Source organism: Anomaloglossus baeobatrachus, chromosome 6 (assembly GCF_048569485.1).
Source record: "Anomaloglossus baeobatrachus isolate aAnoBae1 chromosome 6, aAnoBae1.hap1, whole genome shotgun sequence".
NCBI lineage: Eukaryota > Metazoa > Chordata > Amphibia > Anura > Aromobatidae > Anomaloglossus > Anomaloglossus baeobatrachus.
Genome location: NC_134358.1, coordinates 58,825,426 through 58,840,056, shown reverse-complemented (window position 1 = coordinate 58,840,056; position 14,631 = coordinate 58,825,426). Strand labels below are relative to the sequence as shown.

The 14,631-nt window shown below is 42.3% G+C and overlaps 1 protein-coding gene across 7 annotated transcripts in view; it reads right to left on the bottom strand.

Annotated features, from left to right (window-relative positions):
• Positions 1-14,631, bottom strand: part of CSMD3 (CUB and Sushi multiple domains 3) — a 2,007,504-nt gene that overhangs the window by 1,614,179 nt on the left and 378,694 nt on the right. For all 7 annotated transcript variants that reach the window (XM_075352941.1, XM_075352934.1, XM_075352935.1 and 4 more), the window contains exon 3: positions 7,651-7,763. In XM_075352941.1, coding sequence (XP_075209056.1) covers positions 7,651-7,763 — 113 coding nt within the window. The remainder of the gene's footprint in view (positions 1-7,650; positions 7,764-14,631) is intronic.

The following is a 14,631-nucleotide window of genomic DNA, read 5'->3' as shown; positions in this document are numbered from 1 at the left end:
CTTCTTTAAAACAGACAATATTTTTGCTATACTCCGGAGATGTTCATGTTAAAAGTCTCTATATACTGTATATTTGTATATTTGTGCAAATGTAATGTTGGGCACATATTAATGACCATGGCTGTGCCTGATTCTGCAATTGAACCCCATTCAAGCAATAATCATCCCTCATCTAAGGAATCCCAGTTGTTTAAAATCGACCAGCCCCACATTAATTCCCTATCATTAGAGATGAGCAACTCATAAAAGTTCGGTTCAACGGGTGCAGCCAGACTTTTGGAAACGTTTGGTTTGGGACTCGGACTTCCAATGGAAGTCACTCATTGTGCAATTTTGGTCTCTGCCTACATGCAGCCAGCCATGAACAGATCACTTCCGGGGGCGGGTGGATGGGGGTTTTGCATATATTTTGTTTGATGTACACTATATCTGATCACACTGTTGTTACCACCAGTGCGTGCTGCTCAAACACTGCAATCGGCTCGCACCAAACAAAGAGCGTATCCTAACACAGCGATGCTCGTGTGAGTGGTTTGCATGCGTAAAGCATCCGAATTGCAAATCTGAACTCAATTTTAAAAGATCTGTGTTTCAAATGAACACTGAACACTGAACCTCGGGTTCGCTCATCCCTACCTATCATTTGAACTGTCATAAATGTGTTGAATTCTCATAAAATCCTCCAAAAATATATGTTATCATAAGTCACACATTCTGAAATATTAAAAAATAAATGTTAAGGAAAATCCCTGCAGCATATTAATGTGAGAACAGAAATCAGATGGATTCTTGTCAAATATAAACTGACTCTATTAAGCTGGTAACGTTCGTGGTCACAGTGACAGCTGTAAGATACTATATTCAGGAGCGAGAATCCCGTTTTTCTATATTAAAGTATTTTTTGTAGTTTTCTATATATTCATGATTTTAATATTCCTAAATGGTGAAAACTACAGTGTCTACAGATATAACTGAAAGCTTTTTACAAGGCTTTTGTAGAAAAACATTCCAAGTACTGTATTTTAACTTTTCCTGTATCATATTGATTATAAATCATTTGAAAGGGAAAGTGAAGAATATTGATTTACCCCATCCAAAGCATTAAGACAAATATTTGTCAACTGTAAAAATATGCCACAAACATATACTTATGTGGTAATAATCCAAACTAAACAACTGAAGTCTGTAGAAGGCTATAGTGATCATGGAGTTCCTTAATTAAAAAAGGGACCAGGCTACAACACACAACAGTCATTGAATAATAAATATTGAGATTCTTTATAAATTCTACACTGGAATCAATAAGGAAATGCAATCTTTATTGAAAATTATAATAAAAAAATCATAATATTTGTAAGAGAATAAGAACAAATGCACAACAGTAGACAATGGCATGTAAAGAAATGCAGCAAGTCAGGGTAAAGCTGGTAATATTCAAACTGCTAAGGATATAGAAACACATATAGTGACAAATGTCAGGATAGACAAAAGAATTGTTTCGCAAAAAAAAAAAAATATATATATATATATATATATATATATATACATATACTGTATATACAGTATATATATATTTTTTTATATATATATATTTTTTTAACAAAAAATAATGATGATAACCACCATTGGTGAGTAAATAATGCCATGAAATGACAACCAAGTAATAATACAGTGATTATAAAAAATGCAATGCCATGTACATCCTGATAAACGACCTCTTTAAACAATATAAGCATCCATATGCAGTAAAATAGTGTAACAACCCAGTCACGTGCTGAAAGACCTTACCAATAAAGCACCCTGACGCGTTTTGCTGTGGTAATTGTTTAAAGAGGTAATTTATCGGGATGTACAAGGCAGTGCATTTTTTATAATCACTGTATTATTTCTTGGTTGTTATTTCATGGCACTATTTACTCATTAATAGTGGTTATCATTATTGTTTTTTCTTAAAAAAAACAAAAATATATATGTATATATATATATATATATATATATATATATATACATATACAGGTTGGACACACCTTCTCATTCAAAGAGTTTTCTTTATTTTCAGGACTCTGAAAATTGTAGATTCACATTGAAGACATCAAAACTATGAATTAACACATGTGGAATGAATACTTAAAAAAGTGTGAAACAACTGAAAATATGTTTTATATTCTAGGTTCTTCAAAATAGCCACCTTTTGCTTTGATTACTGCTTTGCACACTCTTGGCATTCTCTTGATGAGCTTCAAGAGATAGTCACCGGAAATGGTTTTCCAACAGTCTTGAAGGAGTTCCCAGAGATACTTAGGACTTGTTGGCCTTTTTGCCTTCACTCTGCAGTCCAGCTCACCCCAAACCATCTTGATTGGGTTCAGGTCTGGTGACTGTGGAGGCCAGGTCTTCTGGCGTAGCACCCCATCACTCTGCTTCTTAGTCAAATAGCCCTTACACAGCCTGGAGGTGTGTTTCTGGTCATTGTGCTGTTGAAAAATAAATGATGGTCCAACTAAACTCAAACCGGATGGAATAGCATGCCACTGCAAAATGCTTTGGTAGGGGTGCTGGTTCTGTATGCCTTCAATTTTGAATAAATCCCCAACAGTGTCACCAGCAAAGCACCCCCACACCATCACACCTCCCCCTCCATGCTTCACGGTGGGAACCAGGCATGTAGAGTCTATCCGTTCACCTTTTCTACAAAGACACGGTGGTTGGATCGAAAGATCTCAAATTTGGACTCATCAGGCCAAAGCACAGATTTCCACTGGTCTAATGTCCATTCCTTGTGTTCTTTAGCCCAAACAAGTCTCTTCTGCTTGTTGCCTGTCCTTAGCAGTGGTTTCCTAGCAGCTATTTTACCATAAAGGCTGCTGCACAAAGTCTCCTCTCAACAGTTGTTCTAGAGATGAGAAAATGTATCCAATCTTTTGCTCTGTATATATATATTTATTTATTTACTTTTTTTTTGCAAAATAATTATTTTGTACATCTTGATATTTGTCACTATATGTGTTACTATATCCTTAGCCATAGCAGTTTAATATTACCAGCTTTACCCTGACTTGCTGCATTTCTTTACATGTCAATGTCTACTGCTGTGCATTTGTTTTTAAAGATTCTCTTATGAATGTTATGATTGTTTTAGTATTTTCCGATAAAGATTGTATTTGTCTACTAATTCCAGTGTAGTGTTTCTATAGGTTTATGTTTTCCACTGGTAGACTACTTGCTGGTCTTTATTATTGGAATTGTGGCTCATGTTTTTCTGAGTGGTGTTCAATATTGAAGGGGGGTTTTTGTTGTTTTTTTTTATTCTTTATAAATTAATGACCTAGCATTAGTATTGAGCCAGTAAACTTGCCACTGTTCGGTACTCGCAGTGCTCGGGCAAGTATCGAGGGTGCTCGTATGTGTCATCCGTGAAACAGCGACCACGAAGTACCAGCTTGATTACTCTCCACTGTTCGATACTCGCGGTGCTCGGCCAAGTATCAAGGGTGCTAGGATGTGTCATCCGTGAAACAACGACTATGGAGTACAGGCTTGCTTACTCTCCACTGTTCATTACTCGCGGAGCTCAGGCAAGTATCAAGGGTGCTAGGATGTGTCATCCGTGAAACGACGACCTTGGAGTACAGGCTTGCTTACTCTCCACTGTTCGTTACTCGCGGAGCTCAGGCAAGTATCAAGGGTGCTAGGATGTGTCATCCGTGAAACTACGACCTTGGAGTACAGGCTTGCTTACTCTCCACTGTTCGGTACTCGCGGTACTTGGCAAAGTATCCAAGGTGCTCAGATGTGTCATCCATGAAACAATGACCACAAAGTACAGACTTGATTAACTTCATGATGTGTGCAGGCCCCCATGAGAGAGCCATTTGCAGTCTCTGAATGACTCTCACAGGCGTTGAAACAACATTTTCAGATATATATATATATATATATATATATATATATATATGTAAAAAAAAAAACTTTCCTCCCTCCCCTGGAAATGCTCTGTTTATGGCTCGCTGTATGGAGGTGAAGAGCCAAACTGCCCAATCATTGACTTCGATTTTGCTCATTACTTTAGTTGAGCACTTTTAGCGCTTGTAACCTACTTGATTTGAGTACCGAGCAACAGATGATGTTGATCGAGGATTGCAATTCTTCCCCATGAACAAGGAATTCCCAGTAGGTGTGGGTCATAAGTTTGTGTTGATTAAGTCCCTGTCCTTTGTATATACCGAGCAACTGAGCATTTTGGTGCTCGCCCATCTCTACTTAGCATACATTTAAATTGACTTGATAAGTCATGTTTTTTACACATGGTGAAATTCCAATAGAGTTATCAAAGTTCCAAAATATATAATCCCCAAAGTGTTTCATCTGCTCAAGTATATATGCCCATATGTCTACTCTTAAGCGGGCTTTACACGCTACAATTTCGCTACAGCGATCTCGTTGGGGTCACGGATTTTGTGACCCACATCCGGCCGCTGTAGCAATGTCGTAGCGTGTGACTCCTAGGAGCGATTTTGGATCGTTGCAAAAACATCCAAAATCGCTCCTCGTTCACATGGGGGTCCGCTGCCAGTTATAGCTGCTGTCGCTGGGGCGAAGTTGATCCTCGTCCCTTTGGCAGCACACATCGCTACGTTTGATGCCGCAGGAACGAGGATCATCTCCTTACCTGCCTCCGGCCACAATGCGGAAGGAAGGAGGTGGGTGGGATGTTACGTCCCGCTCATCTCCGCCCCTCCGCTTTCATTGGGCTGCCGCTTAGTGACATCGCTGTGACACCGAACGAACCGCCCCCTTAGAAAGGAGGTGGTTTGCCGGTCACAGTGACGTCGAAGGACAGGTAAGTGTGACGGGGGTGCGCGATTTTATGCGCGACGGGCAGCGATATGCCCAAATGCACAAACGATGGGGGCGGGTCTCATGCTAGCGATATCGGGCCAGATATCGCAGCATGTAAAGCCACCCTTAGTCAAATTAGAGTGTACAGCCACTTTTCAGCCCAAACTAAGTAGCCTGGCAATACACATGCTCACATTAAGCTGATAAGTAGGTCACCCCAGTAATGGCATTTTTTTTCTTTAAAGAAGTAGATATAAAATAAGAACACAACTTACATTTTCTTCTCCCCCAGGATCCAGAGCTGATTCTCCATGTATTCCCTTTCTTTGTTAACAATCTCCATGGCTTTCATCGCTGAGTGGTGCCAATAGTTCGCCACTTACATGCATCACTTGAAACCACGTGCCAACTTCTTGTTAACAAAGAAAGATCACACCATTGGAGGGTAAGTTTTCAATTTTCAAGGTAAAAGAATAAGTGAGTTGTTTTTCTTTTGTTTTGCCTTTTATATTACATCTGCAACTGTTTTTTTTTATTTAAGTGTGATGAGACCTTTAAGCATTTTAAGAGTATGTTACAGTATAAAACGGGTATTATAAGAATTAACACGTGTACAGGTGTAATGTGAATGTAATCCTTCATTCCTATAATTATGAAAGATCTAAAACAACATATAGGACTATAATATGAATTCTGTAAAATCATATTATTTTATTTTTCCTGAAATATATTTGTTATATTTAACCTTTATTCCCTGATGATGTAAGAGAAGCTGAGTTTTGTAGTTTGCAAATACTGGGGAGTCACAAGTAGGAGATTGCTGTTTTTTTGCATCACATGTGTCTAATATCCAACAATGTATGGAATCATATGGAGTCAAATAACAATTAATCCACTGTATACAATATTTTATGACCCCATGTTTCTAGAAATACTCAGGGTTTAAATAAGGTGTGCAAACTCTGTTATCCAAATGCTATTTACGGCCTGCAATGTCATTGAATCTTGATCCAAAACCATCTGGTCAAAGACAGGTTAGTCTGTGTTTTTTGATGCTCACATGCATATTTTATGTCCGAGAGGGGGAGATTGCCACATCGATAGGAGTAGAAATGGATAAGTACCAGTAGTAAACTATTTGGCAAACTCTGAGTCCCAATTTCATAGAATAATGGGGGTCTCCTCACCCATGTGTGAGTTAATACACACAGCACTTCTGGGGTGGTGCCCAAGTAAAGTCCAAAACCGTCTCAAGTAGCTGTAGACACTTGGCACTCAAGATCAATGTAAATAGTGTTTTTTATTGTGAAGAACTTGTAAGACCAGCAGAAGCACAGATATTTCAGTCAAAAGACCTTCATCAGTGTGCGGCAGTGCCACATAGACAGCGGTGGACACCATGTTATTCAATACTGCTCACTACGCTACTGTACTTTCTGAGGGCACGCTGCATGCACACTGATGAAGGTCTTTTGACTGAAATGTCTGTGCTTGTGCTGGTCCTACAAGTTCTTCACAATAACAACCTCTATTCATATTGATTTACTCACCCATGTTTGGCACTCATAAAAAGTCCTGACTTGCAGTACATCTTCTGTACTATGACTTCTGTTGCGCCTTTCTGTGGAACCGGTATCTGCCTGTGTGTCGCGCAGAACATCCTGATGGGGTCTCGGTGTCATTCTTTATTCCTGTGATGGGCTTTTTCCCTGCATCGGGTCTTTCACAGGTGATGAGAGGGGTTTGCGCTGCAATCCAGGTAATTGCTCTACATCATCAGGGAGCTTTCACGGCTGAAGCGGCACCAGTCATATTTCCTGGTTTGTTGCAGTAAGTGCCTGGCTCCTGGTTTGTCTTGTGACTTGATCTTGGCTACTCAATCCTGGACTGTCTTCTGATTTTGCTTCACCTGCCCCCTGACCTTGTCATTCCCGTCTGGCTTCTGACCTCCAACCTCCTCCTCCTGACTACGTCTTTGCCTGCCACTTGTGTCCCATACAAACTCTCGTGGTTACCGGACCCCCGGCCTGAATCCCGACCTGTCTACTCCTAGCATTCTGTTGCATTCTCTCAGTATTGATTTCAAATTTTCTGACTTCTCCTCTGCTCTCGCAGCACGCTCATGGTCTCTGCACCATCTAGTTGTAAACTCTATACTACACTCCATAGTGACTTGTATCTCACTTCACTGTGAGTGGCATAACAAAGAGTACATAAGATGTTCATGTACTGTATGAGAGTTGATATCTAAATTGATTTTGTTAGGAGTACTGAAAACCTCAATCATTTTAGCAGCTCACATATAATAGCCATGTATAGTCTCTTCTTTTATAGAATGTGAAGAAAAGGTTGGACCTGCTGTCGGAGTCTCGGAAGTGGAACCACTAGGAATTTAATATTCCATGTCTAAAGTGGTAATCCTCTTTTCAGTTCTTTTACAGCCTTTAACACTAGAACTACTGAGGTAGTCATTTTGAATACTTTGCACCATGTATTTCTATATAGGTGTCAGGAGTCCAGTAGTTCTAGTGTTAAGATTGGTTTAATGTGGCCCGCAGACCCGAAAGTGGCCCTCAAACCAAAAAAGTTTGTGCTTCTCTATTCTAAAGCATCAATCAAATAGTTGTTTCCTTTCAAGCTAAAAAGCTCAACACAGGTGCTGCTGTTTAGAAACATCTACATAATAAATCAGCATATGGACAATACTTTACATTTGAGCAAACCAAAATTCTTCAAATGTTTTAGCACAACGCTTCCACTTTTTTCCGCAATTAATATTTTATAGTTTTGTAAAATAAAATGTTTTCTTACCTTCATAATATATTTTGAAGCCATGTGCACTAACTGCAAAGTCACTGGTCAATCGTAAAGAGAATACGGATCCCGTACTTGTTACAGGTGGAGGAAGGTGAAATCCTGTTAACCTGGAATACATGTAAAACCCATCATTATAAGCAATCCGGTGTAGATTAGTAATATTTCTATAGATAAATTAATGCACAAATAGATTAGTATGTCACAGTTGAGTATACATTTCTCGTAATAGGTCTTTTGAGATTATACAAAGGGGAGACACTGTTTCTGGAAGAAACCAGCAGTATTTTTTTATTCTGAACAACTATTTTATTTCTAAAATAATAAGAATAGAAATAAAGATGGAATATTTTTATAGATAAAGATAAAAACAAATCAATAATAATAGTCATGCCCTAAGGCAAGAACTTAGAAATTCTGAGCATTCACCCAAAACTGAGTACTTCCCGTACAGGATTTTCTTTCGAGATTGATTTTTCAGTCATTTTTTCAATAAAGTATTTTTCAAACAAATTACAAAAAAGCAAGGTTGTTTCAGGTCTATGGCTCATGCACATATACAGTACTGGTTGTGGGGAAAAAAAAATCTAATCCTTGACAGCCCTTAATGTTTCATCTTATACAATATATTCCAAATTACCTAAATCCAGTCAACATTTTTTTTACTTCTTTATTATATTTTAAAGAAATATTCCCTCGTTTCTGTACAAATGTAGGCATTTTCAATATTGTCTAATAGATGGGGGTCCTTCACGTATAAGAAGAATAGAGTTTTCTAACCCCTACCAAACTGATGAGACATCTGTTGACCATAGCATCAAGGCAGAGAATGAATAGAATGCTTGACTTTTTTGGCGACTCTGATAGAATTTAGCCAAACACAATGGCTGGCAACCAAGTTGGAAGTTAAAGGGAACCTGTCAGGTGCAATATGCACTCAGAATCACGAGCAGTTCTGGGTGCATATTGCTAATCCCTGCCTAGCAGTCCCCGTATACACTAGCATAGATAAAGAGATCTTTAGAAAACGTATTTCAAAAGATCCAATATGATATGCTAATGAGGCCAGTGACTAGTCGCAACGGCGTTAATTCCCTTGGATAGTCAGCCCCCTTAGCAAGTAGGCACGTATGCTAATGAATGTGCAGCATCAGAGGATGGTAGTGCTCCCCTCTCTGCTGCCATTCCTGGACTTCGGCTCAGTGCACATCATCCCTGAGTTTTGGTCATAAGCACTACACAAGTTTGAAGCCGGACACGTATATCCAGCTTCATAGTGCACGACCAAAAATCCGGGATTATGTGTACTGAGCTGAAATTGAGGAGTCGGACGCGATGGCAGCAGAGAAGTGAGCGCCACTAACCTCTGACGCTGTGCATTCATTAGCATGTTAGTAGACCCACAGGGGTGTGCATACATGCTAAGGGGGCCAACTATCCAAGAGAACTACCGCACTTGCGACTAGTTGCTGGCCTCATTAGCATATCATATGGGATCTTTAGAAATACTTTTTCCAAACATCTCTCTATCTATGCTAATATAGGCTGGGACAGATAGGCACGAATAAGCAATATGCACCCAGAACTGCTCATGATTCTGGGTGCATAATGCACCTGACAGTTTCCCTTTAAGAATGACTTAGCTACATCTCTTAACTGGTGCACACCACCACTAGAAATGTCAGAGACTGAAGAACATTTCTTGAGTAAGTTATGCCACTTGAGTGGTGTAATTTTTCATGATTTTGAAGGCCAGTCTTAGTCATGCCCCATCCCGCACATGGTGCACCCTCATTGTCATGGGATTGCTGTAAAAATTCAAAAAGTTGTAATATTTTTACACAACTTCCAAGTTGCGTAAAAATCTATTAACTTATTAAGGTATTTTACAACAGAATTCCAGCACAAACACCTTAATGGCTTGGACTCTGTGTCTGTTATGAAACAGCCTTATTGTTTTTTGTTTTGTTCTAACCAATATAATTTCAGGTCACATTCATAACATGAAAATAACAATACTTGATTGATTTTCTTTTGGGAAAGCAAGCCAATCAACATTTTTTTTCATTCTTTTAGTCTAGAGCTTTGCTTTTCAGAAAAACAAATTATTTATCATCTTAACAACAGTCGCATCAGACAATAGCAGGTGGAATTCATCAACTTTGGGGTAATTTATCATGCCTCAATTAATTACTGTCCTTTGTTTTCGTCAGTTGATACACTGTTTACTGTATTTGGAGACAGGTATACAATGTAGAGATGTTACCAGTGAAGGAACTGTAATTAAGGGAAAGTGAAATGAATTATTCAAATAGAGAATATGCAAATGACCTCTAATAAAGGAATCACTAACTTCTTACCATGATCTATTTGTGAGGACAAAGAGAAACAGAGTCTTTAAATTCGCTATAGTAATGAGCCCATACAAGCAAAGTGATGTGAATATTAAATATTTTATTATATTGAGGTGCCGTTGGGTACAAAAATACATAAATACATAAAGACCAAGGGAGCGGTGCTGAAGGGGAAAGAACCCCACGTGTCCCAGAGAGGAAAGAGGAAAGTTCCTCGGCAGAAATCTTTAATCTAAAAAAGGTTACTGAGGGGTGGCTGATAACAGAGAGTAAGGCTGCAGCACAATAGTGGAAATGAGTATACAGAATGTCCAGTTATTACCCCAAATGCAAGCAGCACCACTCACCTCCTCAAATCAATACAGATCACTGCACCGCCGGGATAACCACGTGGGGACCAGCGTCTCAACACGTGTTTCGCGTGTAGCTTCGTCGGGAGACGGATAAAAAAGTGTGCAGGAGCTGACCTTAAGTAGACACCCAGGGTGCATCACATGCACCCACCCTGAGCGCGTCACGGGAAGCCCTGAAGCCCGGAAATCCGCCCACGTTCAGCGTCCACAGTAGGGGCCGGACGGAAGAAAACTTCCTGTGACGTCAATATTGTTGTTCCGGCCCCGCTGTTAAGGACGCTGCCGCAGCGGTGTCCAGGCAACAGGCACACCCCGTGACGCGTCTCCAAGTCCCACCCCCCTCCCCATCCATCAACCCCCCATCGCACACAGAGCCACCACTCACAACCAAAATAGATCGGGATCTCTCCATGCCACCCGCAAAGAGAAGAACAGAAACAAAACCAAAAACTCACCCCATATCCCCGCAAGTATACCCGCCACACTGACAACAAGGTGACATCAAAAAACAGCCGATAAATTATCATAAGTAAAGTATCCCTCCCCCTGCAGAGTGGAATCCGCCAAAATTCCAGACAGTCATCCATCGGCTATCCCAGATCACAAGGGAAGCCCAGATGCAGTGAGAAGGGTCCTGTCAACCTACCAGCCTAGAGGGAGCCTAGGAGATAGAGCCAGACGACCCCCCCAAAACTCTAACATGTAACACCTTCCCAAAGGTAATGGAAAATATCAGATTCTAAAGTTAACAATGGCAAGTATATTTATACTAGTAGTAGTACAGAGGATTTATCCTACAAGAGTCCATAAGGCCACTTAAGCACATGATGTTATCACTAAACCATATCTTCATTATCCATCATGTGAACCGGAATCTCAGATGTAGGTAATCCTCTTTTACGATAGTTGCAGTCCATCCATTGTGGGGGTGGGCGTAGGAAGGGTTCCTCCTTCTCCTCAGGGGCGGGGAAGCCAGGGGGGGGGGGGGGGGGGGAGGGTTGTGGGGTTTTTTTTGGGGGGTTTTTTGGGGATGAGACGAAAAGGGGGGGGGAGGCGGATTTTGGGGGAGGGGGGGGGGCCCAGATGCTTCACAAAGAATGATACATATGGGTGTCCACTCACTAACAAAAAGAAAAACAAACACACTGTTAAAAAGAGAACCATAAATACTGTCCAAAATAAGCTAAAATAGATAAAACAAATTGCAAAGAGGACCGCATAGGCAGTCACAAATGCTCAGATACTATACTGAGGTACCCGTTGTTGGCACCTGTGTGCGTGACCACACGCCAAACAAAGTCACTGATACCCCGTAATATCCCAATAAAGAACAGTGGAAAGAGATAACATTATAGGAAGGGCGCAAACGAGAGCCGCTCGTTGAGACCATGCGGGGACATGGTACCCAGGGTGAATATCCAGCGACATTCGACTTGTGCCAGTCGTTTTTTAAGGTCTCCACCCCGAATGCCCATGTGAACCTTGTCAATACCCCGAATCCTAAGACCTTTTGGGTCACAATTGTGAGCCATCCTAAAGTGTCGGGGTATTGTTTTCAAGGTATCCGGGTCTAAAGCTTCCTTAGCTGCGAGGATGTCACGCACATGTTCTCTTGTGCGTATTCTGAGCTCGCGGGAAGTCAAACCGATGTATATCAAACCACAGCCACACGTGGCATAATAAATTACGCCAGATGTGCTGCAGGAGATATACTCTCGGATCCGATATTCTTTCTTCCCGTCAGCTGTGGAGAAATGGGTCGCACGAATAATATTCTGACATCCCCGACAGCTACCACATGGGTAGCAGCCAAGCCGTTGAGGACCACATCCAAAGAGAGGGGGCACTGTAGTCACATAATGGCTATGCACTAAGGTGTCTCTAAGGCTTCTACCTCTCTTGGCTGTCATGAGAGGACGTGCTGGAAGATATCCCTCCAGAGAGGGCTCAGTCTGAAGAATCCCCCAGTGTTTATTCAGCACTCCTCTTATTTGGTCCCATTGACGGCAGTAGGTGGAGATAAACCTGGCCACGGGTTTAGAATTTGTCACTGGGGGCTTTCTCTCCACCAATAATTGGTTTCGTTGAGAAGATCTCGCTCGCTGATACCCCCGCTTGATAGATCTTCCGCTATAGCCTCTGTCGGTAAATCTCTCCCTCATGTCACATGATTCAACTTCGAAAACCCGATCCGACGAGCACAGTCTGCGTAACCGCAAAAACTGGCCAGTCGGAATCGCGTTAATCGTGGACTGTGGATGTCCCGAGGATGCATGAAGCAGAGCATTCACCGAAGTAGGCTTGCGGAAGATATTGGTGGATACCATCCCGCTGTGTTCGATTGTAATCCGGATGTCCAGGAAGTCAATGGTCCTAGGGCCCATATGATGGGTCAAATAGATGTTAAGATTGTTAGAGTTGAGTCAACGCACAAAATCCTCGAATTCAGAACCGGTTCCCCCCCAGACGACCAGCACGTCGTCTATATAGCGGAGCCAGCACTGCGCATGGGAGCTCGCCAGCACGCCGTCCCCGAAAACCTCCCTCTCCCAGAAACCGAGAAAGAGGTTTGCGTAGGACGGCGCGCAGGCCGCCCCCATCGCAGTGCCGCGCCGCTGGAGGAAGAACCGGTCCCGAAACACGAAGAAATTGTGCGTCAACACAAACTCCAACAATTCCATGATTAATAAAGATAAAGACCCATCAAGACTACTGGCATCCAGAAAAAACCGCACAGCTTTAAGTCCCTCCTGGTGGCCTATACTGGAGTAGAGGGCCTCCACGTCCATTGTCGCCAGTGATACCTCCTCCTCTAAGACCAAGCCCTCCAAACGCCTCAGGACGTCAGAGGTGTCTCGCACATAGGAGGGCAACGTCTCAACCAAAGGGTGCAAATAATGTTCAATGAACTTGCACGTGACGTCACATAGCCCTCCTATGCCCGAGACAATAGGACGCCCCGGGGGTACCTTGGGGTTTTTGTGGATCTTTGGGAGGAGGTAAAAAGTTGGCACCACCGGCGATCTCACTAGGAGGCCCTCATACACCTTTTTAGGAATGGTCCCCGCCTCAAAGGCACTAAGCAGTATCTGCTCCAGATCATGTGTATACGACTTCACTGGATTAGAGTGCAGGGGCGTGTAGGCCTCCCGATCTTTAAGCTGCCGCCATGCCTCCCTTTCATAAAGTTCCACCGGCCAGATTACCACGTTCCCCCCTTTGTCTGCAGGTTTTATAACCACACCCTCCAGATCTTGTATTTCTCTTAGGGCTCTCTCCTGTTTAGATGAGAGGTTGTTGGTACCACCTCTCCGGGAGAGCTCCTGGATGTCCCTGGTAACCAGGTCTCCAAAGATCTGGATCGGAGGGCACAATGACAGAGGGGGGAACGTAGATGACCTTGGCATCACCCCATGAGGGAAGTTACCTGGTGGGTGGCCCGCAGACTCCTCCTCCAACTCCTCAAGTGCCGCCAAAGCTTCCTCTTCCATAGCTGATATAGATGGTTCTCCTGATCCTTTCCTGGAGTGTAACTTATGCAGCACCAACTTCCGAAGAAAAAGATGGAGGTCCTTAATCACTGTGAAAACACTAAAATTAGACTGCGGAACAAAAGTCAGTCCCAGCTTAAGAACCTCCAGCTGAGTTGCAGTAAGCCGGTGCTGAGATAAATTAATCACCTCCAAATTAGCATCACCACCCCTCCTTTGAGTCGGAAGAGGAGTCCCGCGACCACCACCAGGGGCTGGAGCATTCTTATTACGTGTGGTTGTTGCTCTTGTATTTGGTCTCATACTCCTAGCCCTTTCTGTCGTTGATTCTTCCTCCAATGAGGAAACCGATGATACTGAGACAGACATAGAGGAGGCAAGATGTTTCTTCTTACTCTGGGAGGCCCCCCGCCATCGGAAGACCTGGCCATTCCTATAATCTGCGACGTCCCGCTGATATTTCTTGGTCTTAACACTCAATATCTCCTTCTCCCACTTGGAGAAGTCTCTATCCAGTGACTCATTAAATTTAATTAATTCATCTGGGGTTAACTCCGCGGATATTTGGGTCTGAGCGTCAGATATCTCAATTTCTAAATCATGAATGCTTTTCTCATTCATCTCAATGAGGAGCTTCATGAAGGTGTTGGAGCAATTAGCAGCGGCCTCCTCCCACCTCTTCTTGAAGGACTCCTCTGAGACCACAAAGGAAGGGAAAACCCTGACCCTCAGGCCCCTCGGTACCAAACTCCTTTGGGAAGGTGTTACATGTTAGAGTTT